Raw genomic sequence first — 16,987 nt, 5'->3', positions numbered from 1 at the left:
CACATTACAATTCAATTACGCTAAAAAGTGCAGGACCAAAATAGGGTATTTTGGAGAGGCCTTCTCTTAATCATCATCATCATCAGCCATTATCAGTCCACCACAGGATGAAGGCCTCTCCAGTTCTTTCTGTTTTGGGCAATGGCCATCCACTTATTATCCACAACCTCATGAATTTCATCTGTCCATCTCCGTCGTTGTCTTTCAGGTTTTCTTCTAGCTCCTCTTGGGTATCATTCTGTTATTATCTTAGTCCATCTGTCATTATCTTAGTCCATCTGTCATCATGTCTTCGAGCTGTGTGTCCTGCCCAAGAATATTTTAGTTCTTTAGTTTTGATAAGAATGTCCTTTACTTGAGTTTGCTGCCTAATCCATGTGTTTCTCTTCTTATCTAACAGTCTGATTCCCAATATAATTTGTTCCATTGTTCCCTGTGTTCTCAGCTTCTCTTCCATTCTTTTGGTAAGTGCCCAAGTTTCACTTCCATAATTTATGGTGGGTAGTATACATTGGTTCATTATTTTATCAGACAAATTGAGATATTGCTCCTCAGTATGTGACTATATTTCCTGAATGCTGTCCATCCAAAATTTATTCTTCTCTTGACTTCCAGCCATTTATCATTATTACAGCTGATGACTTGTCCCAGATAAGTATATGACTGCACCTTTTCAATTACTGCTCCTTCAATCATTATATCCTTTTCTATGGCATACTTGTTCATCGTTGCTTTTGTTTTAGCCATATCATCTTTAGTCCAAAATCCTTACTAACTCTGCATAACTGATTAAGATTTTCCTCGAATTCTTTGGGATTGTGGCTTATGACCACAATGTCATCTGAAAATCGTAAATGGTTTAGGTACTCTCCATTTCACTCCTTTTTGCGACCATGGAATATTGTTCCCACATCCGGGGTGGTGCCCCCAAAACCTCTCTCAGGCTTCTTGATTCCATTCTGAAGAGGGCAGTTAGGTTAATTAATGATTCCTCTCTAACAGAGTCTCTCCACTCACTCTCTCATAGATGTACTGTTTCTGCTGCATGCCTCTTCTACAGATACTTCCATGGGCACTCTTGTTCTGAATTGGCTTCTATAATTCCCGCTCTCTCTTTCAAAATGGTCCAAACACGTGCCGCCACCACCAGCCAACATCCATTTACTCTCCAACTTCAAACTCACAGAACCAACTTTTCATCTTCCTCGTTTATTCATTCAACTGCCGTTTTCTGGAACAACTTTCCTTCATACGTATTTCCTGAAAATTGCAGTCTATAGAAGTTCAAGTCCAATGTCAGCAAATATCTTCTTTCATCTTCTCAACCTCCAACCCAAGCACAGTACTAAGTACTATAGGTTCTAATACTTCTCATGTTTGGGGTTTACATAAAAAAAAAAAAAAAAAAAGTCTAATCTTCTGAAAGCTTCCTCATGGGCAGCAATAAACAGCTTCGGAGATATTGTGTCTCCTTCTCGAACTCCTTTCTCAATTTTAAATTTGCTACTGTCTGTCTAATCTAATAAAGGAGGTAGCGTTCTCATATATTTTCTTGAAAATCATAATATATGGGGTATCTATGCCTTGTCTTTCCAGTGCCCGAAATTGCCTTATTCTGTATCGAGTCAAATGTCTTTTCATAATCCACAAATTCCAGGCATAATGGTGTTTTATATTCATTTGCTTTCTCTATTACCTCTGATATTACGTGCAGGTGATCCATAGTTGAGAATCCTGTCCTAAAGCCATCTTGCTCTTTCGGTTAATTCTCATCAAGTATTCTTTCTAATCTGTTAGTAATCACCCTTGTAGATGTGGGATAACAAGCTAATTGGTTGATAATTTCCAATTTCTGATTTATCTCCTTTTTTATGCAGAAAAACTGCATAATGGTTGCATTATTCCACTCCTTAGGCATCACGCCTTTTCTAATGCATTTTGTGAAGAGTCTTGCCAGTTTTTGTGCCATGGCTCTTCCTCCCAATTTTAACAACTCTATAGTAACTTCATCTTCCCCCGGAGCTTTCTGATTCTTCATTTTCTTCAACACATGTTTTACCTCATCAGGAAGGACATCAGTATCATTTGTCTTTCTGTATTACTGCTCATTGCTGCTTATTTAAGTCCTTTGTTTTCCCTTAATACTTGTTCTACTTTTCTTGTGTTAAATCTTATGTCCTCTCTCAGTCTCTTTCTAATGGCTTTGCATAACTCAGTATATTCAGTTTTCTCCGTGTCAGTGTTTATCGTGCTCTTCATTTGTCTTCTTTGGTTCATCATGACAAATGTTTCGTGACTAATTTTTTCTTCTTTGGATTTCTTTTTACCTATAGGTTTCTTGGGCTTTATCACTTTCAGAAAGTTGTAATATTCCTCGTCGATATCTTGGTCCTGAGCTGTCTGCAGAAGCTCAAACTTGTTCTTAAGTTCCAGTACATACAGCTTTTTCTCCTCTTTTGTTATCTCAAAGATCTTCATATTATTTACGTGAGTCAGTTTTTTCCTTTCTTTTCTTACATCTATATCATGCGTGCATCTTACCATTCTGTGATCACTTCCAACATTTCTTTGTTCAGTATGCTAACATCATTCACGATATATCTTCTGTTAGTGAGGATGAAGTCGATTTTATTTGTTGTTAATCCATTTGGGCTCTTCCATCCACTTTCTGTTCACCCTTTTCTTGAAAAAAGTGCTCATTACTGACAATCCTCGAGATTCTCCAAATTCCACAAGTCTTTCACCTCTTTCATTCCTTTTAAAAATTCCAAAATTTTCTATAGTTCCCCTTTCTGTGCTGTTTTGTCTCTTTCCAACCTTACCATTGAAGTCCCCCATGTTGATAGTGTAGTGGGTTTTCTGCTCATCTAGAAGAGTCTCAAATTTGGTGTACATTTCTTCAACCTCTTCATCATCATGTCTCGATGTTGGTGCAGAAATCATTATAACCTTTAGCTTGTACCTCTTAGAAATCCTGAGTAGTAGTCCTGACACCCTTGGTGATGTACTTTTGAATTCCAATATGTTCTTTTTTATATCTTTATGGACCAGAAAGCCAACTCCTCCTTTCACTGTTTCCATTGGTGTACAGCAGATTTCCACTTGATAAACTTATAAGTAATTCAATTCTTCTTTTTGTTTCAGCCAAACCAATGATATTCCAATTCACATTTTCTAATTCCTTTTCAAGCTCTGATCTCTTGTCTTAACCAATGAGTGATCTTGCGTTGTAACAGGCCAAGTTCAGTTTCCGTGCATGGCTGCCTGGTCTTACCCAGAGATTCTTAGCACCCTCCACTTCCACTCTGATCCTCTTGCTGCCGTAAGAGGGGGATTGAAAGCTACTGGGGACTGAGGGCCATTTGTTTCTTCATGCTGTCATATGCTGGAGGGTTTGGTCTTTTCCTCTTCATGCTGACCAGGCATCTTGAAGAGAACCACTCTACACATTCGTTGCCACCTAAGTGATGTAACAGGGCTTACCATTGAGAAGGTGTGCATTTTAGGGAAGCAGGCCAATCGGACTTCTCCTAAATCTTCTGTAATAGAAAGATATTGGATCCATCACTGTTTTAGACTGAGTGTCTGATAACACACAGATTGCTGTTCCCCTCTAAGTGCCTTCTGTAAATATGGATGCAAAGTAACTGTTGAGTTCATCTGCAACATTAGTTGTGGTATCTAATGCTATCCCAAGCATTTGCCATGGGTCCAATCTGATTTGTCCTTCTCTTCTTTCCATTTATATATGTGAAGAATTCCTTATCGGCACTCCTTGCTATCTTCTTTATTCATTCTTCCAACTCTTTGCTCTCTCCCAGACTCAGTAAAGATACTATAGTGAAAATTATACTTTACTTAATAAAACGTTTTCTCCTTCAGAAAATGAAGAAAAGAATTCAACCTTGCAACAACAACATGGAACAGAACATCAGTGTTCCGCCAGTAAGAAATTGCTTGACTCTAATGAGCTTTTAAAAGATAAACTTGAGTCGGCAATTAATGAAATACTTTTAACTATTCCTGCTAAAGAAATTCAAAGCCTAGAAAATATGAACTGAGATTGCCTACGACTATCTCAGTGCACTAGCATCATCCATCATAGAACTTGAAAGGGTGGTTTCTGGTGCTAATCAAATATATCCCAAAATTAGATCCAGTTTAAATGATAACACTATTGATTGATTATGTTTCTTTAGAGTTGGGCAGCGCTCTTAGGGTAGCTAAGAATAGGAACAGGTGCATGTATACTTGCACGTGTAGAATGCATTCTTGCATTGTACACATTGGCACTAATGATAATAAGAATAGAAGACTGGCAGAATTACTTAACAAGTACAGGTTACTGTTGAAAAAAAGCCGTGAATTAGGGTTGAAATTGAAAGTGTCTGCAATTCTGTCCAGACACGATAGGAGGGAGTATATGATGAGAGCTTTGTCAATCAATTTGGCCCTAGAAAGATTGTGCAAGGCTTAAGGTGTAAAATTTTTTTCAGCCTGGTCTGTACTTGTTAACAGGAGAGACTGCTTCTACAGGGATGGGATACACTTAAATAGAAAGGGTGCGAGAATATTTGCTGATGCTATCGAGACAGTGTTAGGTGGGTCGGAAAACTGCTGGCTTGGGGGGGCGGATACAAGGACTAATAGATTAACAGTAGCCACTGGCAGAGGTGAAAGTGATTCTTTCACTACTTCTATTGGAATGAGCAGCAGCTTGGAAAACAAGATGCAGGGTATTTCAGAGACTGTTGGGAGTCATTGCGGTACAAGTAAACACATGGGTTGTGTTAGGGTAGTAAGAATAGGAAAAGGTGTACGTATACTTGCATGTACACCAATGCTAGGAGTTTGGTAAATAAATTTGATGAATTTGAGGAATTGCTCAAAGCATCAAAGGTGGATATTGTTGGGATATCAGAGATGTGGCGTCACACAAATATAAGGAATGCAGAACTGGAATTTGGGGAGTACAATCTACAGAAAGGATAGACAGGATAGGAAGGGAGGAGGGGTTATGCTATTGATTAAGAAACATAAAATCCAAGGAAGTGAAGCCAGTCGACATCGCTGGACAGTACAGTGTCGAGTCAGTTTGGTGTGACATAAGCACTGGGAGATCAAAATTGAGAGTAGGAGTGTGCTATATGCCTAATGACTCTGATGAGTATAATAAGAAACTGTACAGAGAAATAGAGTGGGCCAGTAAATCAGAGAGTCTTATAATGAGGGATTTTAATTTCCCAGATATTGACTGGAATTTGTGGGTTGGTCACTCACACACTAGCAAGGCTTTTGTGGATATATTGGATGATTATTTTCTACCTCAGCATGTTCGGGAGGTAACTAGAGGAAGTAATACTCTTGATTTGATTACCAGTAGTGATTCTTCATGCATTAAGAATATGCAGATAAAGGAACCACTAGGTGGCAGTGAGCACAGTGTGCTAAAGTGGGATTTACTCAAAGAGATAACTACCATCAGGGGTAAAGGAAAGTTATTGCTTTCGTAAAGATGACTACGATGGTCTGAGACAGTATTTAAATTCTATGTTGTGGGACCAACTGATGATGTTACCAACAGCAAATTCAAAATTGGAAGCTACTAGGCTTCCAAGATAAGTGACACAGAAGCCTATGATAGATATAAGTTGACCTGTAGCCAAGCTACAAAGGAGGTTAGGCAGGCAAAGGCAGATTACAAGAAATCTTTGGCAAGGGATGCAAAGAAAAACAGCAAAGAGTTCTTTACTTATGTAAACGCTAGAAGGAAGGGGATGAATCAGATTGGTCCACTTGATATCGATAGTTCAACTGTTGATGATCCTGCTCAGGTAGCTAACAAACTAAGTGAATATTTTGCATCGACATTCACACATGACTTATTTAGCGAGAGGAATGCCAGAGGTGTATTCAACTCTGTCAGTAAGCTAGATAATCTTGTAATAACTGAGAGTAAAGTGGAGGAGAAATTGTTGAAGATAAACACAAGAAAGGCACCTGGGATGGATGAGATCTATCCAGGAGGCAGCAAAGGAAGTAAGCAAACCCTTAGCCACAATTATGAAAGCTTCCTTAGACTCAGGGGGAGGTACCCGTAGACTGGAGAAGAGCAAATGTGACCCCAATTCACAAAAGAGGACAAAGGCTGACACAAGTAATTATAGACCTGTGAGTTTAATTTCTGTTCCAGGAAAATTAATGGAGGCACTGGTTAAAGAAGCACTGCAGGATCATCTAGACAAGACTTCAGTTATAGCTCAGACACAGCATGGTTTTGTTAAGGGGAAGTCTTGCCTGACCAACTTGATTGGATACTATGATGCAGTCACAAAAGAACTGGATGCAGGGAATAACTTTGATATTATATACTTGGATCTTAGAAAGGCTTTGTACTGCACATGGAAGACTGCTACACAAATTGGAGCAGTGTGGCATTGGAGGCTAATTGCTGCTGTGGATAAAGGGGTGGTTGAGGGGTAAAAGACAGAGAGTGGTAATCAATAGATGCTGCTCATCATGGACTAATGTTATTAGTGGAGTCCTTCAGGGTTCAGTGTTGGGTCCATTATTGTTTTCTGTATTTATAAATAATATTGATGATGGTATATCAAGCTTATTGTCCAAGTTTGCAGATGATACAAAGGTTGGCAGGACACTACTGACGCTATTCTGCTGCAGCAGGATCTGGAAAGGTTGAGCAGATGGGCTGAGAGGTGGCAAATGAGTTTAACATTGACAAATATAAAGTACTACATATGGGAAACAGCAATCCCAGAGCACCGTATGAACTCTGTGGTACTTCACTGACAGTGGTAGAGAATGAAAGGGACCTGGGAGTAATTGTGCAGGCAGATATGAAGTTCTCTGAGCAGTGCAGACGGGCTGCAAGGGTAGCTCATGGTGTCTTGTCAATGATATACATGAATGTTTTTTAGCAGGGATAAGGAGGTGATTATTCCCTTGTATAAGGCAATGGTCAGGCCACACCTTGAGTACTGTATAGAGGTCTGGAGGCCTCATTTCAAGAAGGATGTAGAATTGCTGGAACGAGTACAGAGAAGGGCAACAAGATTAGTGAATGGAACGAAGGGTTGCTCTTACGAAGAAAGGCTTAAGTTTTGCAAATTACAGTGTCTGGAGACTAGGCACCGGCGAGGTGATCTGATAGAGGTGTATAAAGCCTTGAATGGTTTGAGCATGCTCAATGCTGATGGGATTCTTCCTCTTGTTCAGAATAATGACCTGAGAGGGCATAAATTCAAATTGAGGAAAGACAGATGTAGGATAGATGTGCAGAAATTTACCTTTAGCCCAAGAAAGGTGCCTTTCTTGTGTTTATCTTTCCAGCCACTTGCGGTTAGTTGGTTGGTGGAACAGACTTCCATCCTTTGTTGTGGAAGTTGATAGCCTAAATAAATTTAAGGCTCTGCGGGACAAGTATTTCGAACGAACGGGGAGGGGTGAAGTGGAAATTTTTTTTTTTTTTTTTTTTGGCTGATGCTGTATAAGCTTGCTTTCTTGCATTATATGCCTCTACTAATGCTAATGCACACCAATGCTAGGAGTTTGGTAAATAAATTTGATGAATTTAAGGTGTTGGTCAAAATATCAAAGGCAGATATTGTTGGGATAACAGAGATGTGGTGTGATAAAGATATAAGAAAAGCAGAACTGGAATTTGGGGAGTACGATGTGTATAGGAAGGGAGGAGAGGTTATGCTATTGATTAAGAAACACATAAAATCCAAGAACGTACAGCCAGTCAACATGGCTGGACCGTGCAATGTTGAGTCAGTTTTGTGTGACATAAGCAGTGGGAAAGCAAAATTGAGAGCAAGAGTGTGTTATAGGCCTAATTACTTTGATGAGTATAATGAACAACTGTACAGGGAAATAGAGTGGGCCAATACATCAGAGAGTCTTATAATGAGGGATTTTAATTTCCCAGATATTGACTGGAATTTATTGGTTGGTCACTCGCACACTAGCAAGGCTTTTGTGTATTTATTGGAAGATTGTTTTCTACAGTATCATATTTGAGAGGCAACTAAAGGGAGTAATACTGTTAATCTAATTATCAGTAGTGATTCTTCATGCTTAAGAATCCGCAGATAAAGGAACCACTAGGTGGCAGTGATCAATGACAGTGTGCTGAAGTGGGATTTACTCAAAGAGATACCTACCATCAGGTGTAAAGGGAAGGATTTTTGCTTTCGTAAAGGTGAGAGTGAAGGTCTGAGACAGTATTTAAATTCTATACTGTGAGACCAACTGATGATGTTTCCAACAGCAAATTCAAAATGGGAACCATTCAAATAATTAATCTTGGAAGCTACTAGGCTTTTCATTACAATTAAGGAATATTGTTCAAGATTTAGGCCTAAATGGATGTCAGATAAACTAATTAGACAGATGGCAGAGAAGAAAAATGCATTTGATACGTATAAATTAACAGGTGACACAATAGCCTATGATGGATATAAGCTGATCTGTAACCAAGTCACAAAGGGGGTTAGGCAGATTTAAACATATACACCAACCGTTTATAACTGATATAATAATAAAATAAAATAAAATAAAATGATACAAAAGACTGTAAAATAATATTTGCAAAAAATATGATTATTTACAAAAAACTAATTTACAACAAAAATAAAATAAAATAAGTAAAAAAGTTAAAATGCGTTAAAATATAAATTTAAAATCGATAAAAACACTATTAAAGCTTTCGGAGGTGTCTACCTCCTTCCTCAGCAATAATGAATATTTAGGCGACACATCCTTAAGTACCAGGTTCACGGCACACGTGGATGACCAGGCGCATACTCGGTAATCCTTTCACTTGTACCAGAACCGGAAGTGGTCTGGGGACGTGGAAAACTAAAACGTTTATCTCTGGCAAAAACCCTGTCTCTGTTCATGCTATTGTTGCCAGAGGATCCAATCCACAGACTTTCCAGCCACTTGCGGTCCCAGAATCTATGCGCCCGGTCAAGGATGACAACGTTGTCGGTGGAGATCTGGTGTTGTTTTTCCCAATAGTGCTCGGCAATGGCGGATTTATTGAGCTCTGCGGTCCGTATCGCTCTTGAATGTTCCCCCAGACGGTCCTTGAGACAGCGTCCTGTCTCCCCCACGTAACATTCCCCACAATCCGGGCATGTGATCTCATATACGACCCCACTACTAGAATCCCTAGTAATGGGGTCTTTGACCTGTGACACTACCGTGTGCGACCTCCGGCCCGGGAGCTGCACACAGCGTGTCTGAAAATCGCGATGCATCCTCGCAATGCAATCTGACAGGCCCGGATAGTAGGGAACATACACTGTGGTAAGCGGTACAGGTGGATCTACCCAATTGGGCTCTTCCTCTTTATTGTATTTATCAATGACTCTCTGGGGGTAACCGCACCTCATAAGGTGCAGTTATCCCCATCCATAGAAACCCTTTGGCTAGCTTCGAGGCGGTGGTTTTTCCAGAGATAAATGTTTTAGTTTTCCACGTCCCCAGACCACTTCCGGTTCTGGTACAAGTGAAAGGATTACCGAGTATGCGCCTGGTCATCCACGTGTGCCGTGAACCTGGTACTTAAGGATGTGTCGCCTAAATATTCATTATTGCTGAGGAAGGAGATAGAAACCTCCGAAAGCTTTAATAGTGTTTTTATCGATTTTAAATTTATATTTTAATGCATTTTAACTTTTTTACTTATTTTATTTTATTTTATTTTTGTTGTAAATTAGTTTTTTGTAAATAATCATATTTTTTGCAAATATTATTTTACAGTCTTTTGTATCATTTTATTTTATTTTATTTTATTTTATTTTCTTATTATATCAGTTATAAATGGTTGGTGTATATGTTTAAATTTGTGGTATGAATAATCCCAACCTTAGAGGCCTTATTACAGATGAGGTTAGGCAGGCAAAGGCAGATTACAAGAAATCTTTGGAAAAGGATGCAAAGAAAAACAGCAGAGAGTTCTTTACTTATATAAACTCTAGTAGGAAGGGGATGAATCAGATTGGTTCCCTTGATATCGATGATTTTCCCAGATATTGACTGGAATTTGGGGGCTGGTCACTCGCACACTACCAAAGCTTTTGTGGATTTATTGGATGATTGTTTTCTACATCAGCATGTTCAGGAGGCAACTAGAGGGAGTAATACTCTTGATTTGATTATCAGTAGTGATTCTTCATGCATTAAGAATCTGCAGATAAATGAGCCACTAGGTGGCAATGATCAGTGTTCTGAAGTGGGAGTTACTCAAAGAGGTAACTACCATTAGGGGTAAAGGAAAGGGGTATTGCTTTCGTAAAGGTGACTACGATGGACTGAGACAGTATTTAAATTCTATACAGTGGGATCAACTGATGATGTTACCAACAGCAAATTCAAAATGGGAAGCATTCAAAGAACTTATCTTGGAAGCTACTAGGCTTTACATACCAACTAAGAAATATTGTTCAAGGTTTAGGCCTAAATGGATGTCAGATGAACTAATGAGGCATATGGCAGAGAAGAAAAATGCATGGGATACATACAAATTAACATGTGATACAGAAGCCTATGATAGATACAAGTAGATCTGTAACCAAGTTACAAAGGAGGTTAGGCAGGTGAATGCAGATTACGAGAGATCCTTGGCAAGGGATGCGAAGAAAAACAGCAAAGAGTTCTTTACTTATGTAAACTCTAGAAGGAAGGGGATGAATCAGATTGGTCCACTTGATATCGATGGGTCAACTGTTGATGACCCTGCTCAGGTAGCTAACAAACTAAATGAATATTTTGCATCGACATTCACACATGAGGAGTTATTCAGCGAGGGGAATGCCAGAGATGTATTCAACTCTAGCAGTAAGCTAGAGAATCTTGTAATAACTGAGAGTAAAGTGGAGGAGAAATTGTTGAAGATAAACACAAGAAAGGCACTTGGGGTGGATGGGATCTAACCAGTTATATTAAAGGAGGCAGCAAAGGAAGTAAGCAAACCCTTAGCCATAATTATGAGAGCATCCTTGGACTCAGGGGAGGTACCCATGGACTGGAGAGTGCAAATGTGACCCCAATTCACAAGGGAGGATCAACGGCTGACACAAGTAATTATATGGCGCCTCCGTAGCCAGGTGGGAAGGAGTAGCAGTGCGTAGCACACGCTTCTTGATTAGACCGGGGTTCGAGCCCGTCACCACCAAATGCGGAGGATGCGGAAAGGTCAGGGAATGACCACCGCATATCCCGGAGCAATATGGCCTTAGTTGCTAATGCTCCTAAATAACAAACAAAACAAAACAAGTAATTATAGACCTGTGAGTTTAACTTTTGTTCCCGGAAAATTAATGGAGGCACTGGTTAAAGAAGCACTGCAGGATCATCTAGACAAGACTTCAGTTATTGCTCGGACACAGCATGGTTTTGTTAAGGGGAAGTCTTGCCTGACCAATTTGATTGGATACTACGATGCAGTCACAAAAGAACTGGATGCAGGGAATAACTTTGATATTATATACTTGGATCTTAGAAAGGCTTTTGACACTGTTGCACATGGAAGACTGCTACACAAATTGGAGCAGTGTGACATTGGAGGCAAATTGCTGCTATGGATAAAGGGGTGGTTGAGGGGGAGAAGACAGAGAGTGGTAATCAATGGACACTGCTCATCGTGGACTGATGTTATTAGTGGAGTCCCTCAGGGCTCATTGTTGGGTCCATTATTGTTTTCTGTATTTATAAATGATATTGATGATGGTATATCGGGCTTAATGTCCAAGTTTGCAGACGATACAAAGGTTGGCAGGGTTGTCAAGGACACTACTGATACTATGCTGCTGCAACAGGATCTGGAGAGGTTGAGCAGATGGGCTGAGAGGTGGCAAATGAAGTTTAACATTGACAAATGTAAAGTACTACATATGGGAAACAGCAACCCCAGAGCAACGTATCAACTCTGTGGTACTACACTGACAGTAGTAGAGAATGAAAGGGACCTGGGGGTGGTTGTGCAGGCAGATATGAAGTTCTCTGAGCAGTGCAGACGGGCTGCAAGAGTAGCTCATGGTGTATTATCAATGATATATAGGAATTTTTCTAGCAGAGATAAGGAGGTGATTATTCCCTTGTATAAGGCAATGGTCAGGCCACACCTAGAGTACTGTATACAGGCCTGGAGGCCTCATTTCAAGAAGGATGTAGAGCTGCTGGAACGAGTACAGAAAAGGGCAACAAGATTAGTGAATGGAACAAAGGGGTGCTCTTACGAAGAAAGGCTTAAGTTTTGCGAATTACAGTGTCTGGAGAATAGGCACCAGCGAGGTGATCTGATAGAGGTGTACAAAGCCTTGAATGGTTTGAGCATGCTCAATGCTGATGGGATTCTTCCTCTTGCTCAGAATAATCACCTGAGAGGGCATAAATTCAAATTGAGCAAAGACAGATGTAGGATAGATGCGCAAAATATGCCTTTAGCCAGCGGGTGGTTGGTTGGTGGAACAGACTTCCATCCCTTGTCGTGGAAGTTGATAGCCTAAATAAGTTTAAGGCTCAGCTGGACAGCTATTTCGAACGAACAGAGGGGTGAAGTGGAAGTGGTTATTTTTTATTTATTTATTTTACTTTATTTTTTATTTTTTTTGGCTGATGCTGCATAAGCTTGCTTTCTTGCATCAAATGCCTCTACTAATGCTAATGGTTCAACTGTTGATGATCCTGCTCAAGTAGCTAACAAACCAAATGAATATTTTGCATCTACATTCACACATGAGGAGTTACTTTGGAAGGGCAATGCCAAAGGTGTATTAAATTCTCACAGTAAGCTAGATGATCTTGAAATAACTGAGAGTAAAGTGGAGGAGAAATTGTTGAAGATAAACGTAAAGGCAACTGGGGTGGATGGAATCTGTCCAGTTATATTAAAGGAGGCAGCAAAGGAAGTAAGCAAACCCTTAGCCATAATTATGACAGCTTCCTTGGACTCAGGGGAGGTACTTGTGGACTGTAGATGTGGAAATGTTATCCCAATCCACGAAGGAGGATCAAAGGGGGACACAAGTAATTACAGACTTGTTAGTTTAACTTCTGTTTCGTGGAAATTAATCAAGGCACTACAGGATCATCTAGACAAGATTTCAGTTATAGCTTGGACACAGCATGAGTTTATTAAGGGGAAGTCTTATCTGACCAATTTGATTGGATACTATAATGTGGTCACAAAGGAACTGGATGCAGGGAATAACTTTGATATCATATATTTGGATCTTAGAAAGGCTTTTTATACTGTTGCACATGGAAGACTGCTGCACAAACTGAAGCAGTGTGGAATTGAAGGCAAATTGCTACTATGAATAAAGAGTTGGTTAATTGGAAGAAGACTGAGAGTGGTAATCAATGGACACTGCTTCTCATGGACTAATGTTATTAGTGGAGTCCTCTAGGGTTCAGTGTTGGGTCGATTGTTGTTTTCTTTATTTATTAATGATATTGATGATGGTATATCAGGCTTAATGTCCAAGTTTGAAGACAATATAAAGGGTTGTTAATGAGACTCTTGTCAGTGCACTGCTGCAATAGGATCTAGAAAAGTTGCAGGTGGTCTAAGATGTGGCAACTGAAGTTTAACATTGACAAATGTAAAGTATTGCATATGGGAAGCAGTAAGGGTAATTGTGCAGGCAGATACGAAGTTTTGTGAGCAGTGCAGATGGTCTGCAAGAGCAGCTCATGGTGTATTGTCAATGATTTACAGGAATTTTTCTAGCAAGGATAAAGAAGTGATTATCCCCTTGTATAAGGCAATGGTTAGGCCACACCTTTGACTACTGTATACAGGTCTGGAGGCCTTATTTTAAGAAGGATGTAGAGCTGTTGGAACAAGTACAGAGAAGGGCAACAAGATTAGTGAATGGAACAAAGGGTTGCTCTTATGAAGAAAGGCTTAAGTTTTGCTAATTATTGTGTCTGGAGACTAGGTGGAGACTGCGAGGTGATCTGATTGACGTCTGTATAGCCTTGATTGATTGGAACATGCTCAATGCTGATGGGATTCTTCCTCTTGCTCAGAATAGTAATCACCTGAGAGGTCATAAATTAAATTGAGGAAAGACAGTTGTAGGATAGATGTGTGGAAGTTTGCCTTTAACAGTGGTTGATTGCTGGAACAAACTTCCATCAGTCATTGTAGAAGTTGATAGCTTAAATAGCGTCACCACCAAATATGGAGGATGCGGAAAGGTCAGGGAATGACCACCTCATATCCCCGGGGCAATATGGCCTTAGTTGCTAATGCTCCTAAAAACCAAATAACAACAATAACAGCTTAAATAGATTCGCGGCAGAACTTGACAAATATTTGGAGCGGGTGGATGGATGGATGAAATTAGAAGATGTTTTTTCTTCTTTTTTTTTTTTTTTTTTTTTTTTGGATGATTTTATATAAGGTTGCTTTCTTGCATCATGTGCCTATGCTGATGTTAATAGCTCGCTTTATTCAGACAGATAATATGGATGCTTAAACATAACTAAACTTTGTACTATCAACATGTATTTGTATTTTTTTGTTTTTAGATTAACTGTATTTTTAATAATTTTTTTAATAACTTTTATTGTAATAAAAGTTTGAAATAAACATGAATTCGTGTAATTATGGTGTTTTTTTCTCATACTTTATTGCAACTAATTGTGATCAAAATTTATTGAGAAAAATGCTTGTTTTTGGAATACCGGTATTAATACCAGTATCCCGGTTTTATAAATTAAAAATACCAAAATGCTGGTATTAAGATTTTGACTGGTATTGTAAGCCCTAGTTGTATGTGTGTATGCACGCATGTGTGTCTTCCTTTTTTATCTTTGATAAGTATACTTACCAAAAGAGGATAGGAGTCCAGCAGACATAAAATAATCAAAGCTGGTACAAGTAATATGACATTATTCTATATTTTTCACTTCTTGTGGATGACAGCGGTATAAGGAGAAAGCAGCAGTACTACATGCAAAGTGTATGATTATGTAAAAACAGGGTAATCTATCTAAGCAACTATTCAGATGAAAAAATATTCTGGAAATATTAATAGCATTCTGTGTTAGTACTGACATTTCGATAATTGTGCTGATGAATTTTCTTACAGTAAGAACACTAGTGTTGTCATTCTAAGAAAATTCCAAGTCTAATAGTTCACTTTAAAATCCCAAGTGAGCAATCCAAAATGTTCTTACTCAAAAGAATATTTTGGGTAAGAACATTAGTGTTTTTTGTTAACTGATTTGGAGATATTCTTTATTTGTATATACAGAAACTGATAATATAATTATTTTGCTACTACTAATAATAATATTATTATTTTACTGTATATCTCCATTCAGATGGGTTAACAAATTCAATCACTGTGAAAATAATAATATTAGTAGACTAATATGTGTTTCTTTTCCTTCTCCAGGTTCTTCCCCTAGGTAGTAAAATTGGTATTGATCCATTTTTAATTTCATATGGCAAGTAAATTTTAACTCCATTTGATAATATTTTATATATATGTCACAAAATAATTTATTTAGAAATGTATTTAGTACATGAACTGGAAAAATATGTTTGAGACCTTGCATTCAAAGTAGAACCTCATAAATTTGGCATTCAAAAATCTGACACTTTTAGAAAATTTTGCAAAAAAAAATACAAACAAATAATAATCCCAATAATATACAAATTTCTCCAAGCCCTTTTGTTTCTCCTGTACTTTTGTGTGGTGTTGCTACAGTTATTTTAAATTGTACGACATATTAAATGTCATTAAACACTGTGATTAATGCTTGTTTGTTTTTCTGAGGTTTTACAGTGCATCAATTTCTGTAGGTATAGTTTCCATGTAATGTATTTACAACTACTTTTATTCAGATTATGTGTCATATGAATTTGAAAATAGTTTTTATTTATTTATTTTTTTTTTAAATTTGAGGCTTAGAATGTGTTGTGAATATTGCTTTGTCATCTTCGTTATATGTGTCATTTTCAGTTATGAGTTTGGTAGTTAAGGCTTATTGCTTGCTTCATTAAACTTTACGATGGCTGCTGAAGCAGTAGCCACAAAGAAGTTTCCTGGCCAGCACACTTAAGCCATACATTTAAAAAAAAAATGTACTAAATTAAAATGGCAATTTGAATAACGTTTGCCTTCAGTTGTGATTGAGTTATTAATGAGAGTCAAATTATCCAGTAATATTAAAGCATGACTTTTATTGACTTGTGGAAGAGATGTGGCAGTTGTCTGTTGTATATAATTTACAGATTACAGAATTTTTTTAAAAATTAAGATTTAGAATGTGGTGCTTAAGAAAGTTTGCTGAAGTGAACAATGTGTGGTAATTATGGTGGTGATAACATTGAAATGTCAGTACCACTTTGAGAATTGTGTAATCATATTGCAGTAGTTGAAGAAATTTATTGACTACTGGATCTGTACAGTATTAGGCTTTGCAAATCTGAAATTTTCAAAAACGTAGTAAGCAAAGTGGTGAAATACCACCACTTTGCTTATTGGAGGCTTGAAGTGGTGGAATCCATGTTTAGTCACTAGAGCTAAGTTCCGGTCACCCCTTCCCTATCTCTTCCATCATGCAGTATGATTGATGACTTTGGAGGTTATGATGAACATCGTGGCGAGATCCAATATTCCTTACATTTTGAGGGTACAGCTCTAAAACGGTGTTCGCAGGCCGGCCGCTAGTTAGTACACTGGACCGAACCTATTGGTAACTCTCTAGGAGGCTTCCGGATCAGCTAGCGTATAATCTTGCTACCTCTAGTCTGCCAGATAGTGACTGGAGGGAGTTCGAGTAGTGTGTATGCGGGGAGCATTGTGGAGGCCATGTTATGTCAAGGATCTGGGTATATTCTTACCACGTGTATGCCATATCCAAAAATTTCATTACTTCATACAGTATGTCCCACCCACTTTTTCTTACTATTGAATACACCATGAATTGTCAA

At 38.5% G+C, this 16,987-nt stretch overlaps 1 protein-coding gene across 1 annotated transcript in view; it reads left to right on the top strand.

Annotated features, from left to right (window-relative positions):
- The window catches only part of LOC150087411 (xaa-Pro aminopeptidase 1-like), a 532,432-nt gene that overhangs the window by 220,362 nt on the left and 295,083 nt on the right, over positions 1-16,987 (top strand). The window contains exon 8 of the mRNA XM_090372051.1: positions 15,444-15,495. Within this exon, the coding sequence (XP_090228177.1) occupies positions 15,444-15,495 (52 nt within the window). The remainder of the gene's footprint in view (positions 1-15,443; positions 15,496-16,987) is intronic.

This window comes from Mastigoproctus giganteus, chromosome 4 (assembly GCF_048544385.1).
Source record: "Mastigoproctus giganteus isolate SK-2022 chromosome 4, ASM4854438v1, whole genome shotgun sequence".
Taxonomy (NCBI): Eukaryota; Metazoa; Arthropoda; class Arachnida; order Uropygi; family Thelyphonidae; genus Mastigoproctus; species Mastigoproctus giganteus.
Note: the sequence above shows the minus strand (reverse complement) of the source record. Positions and strands in the feature narration are given on the sequence as shown.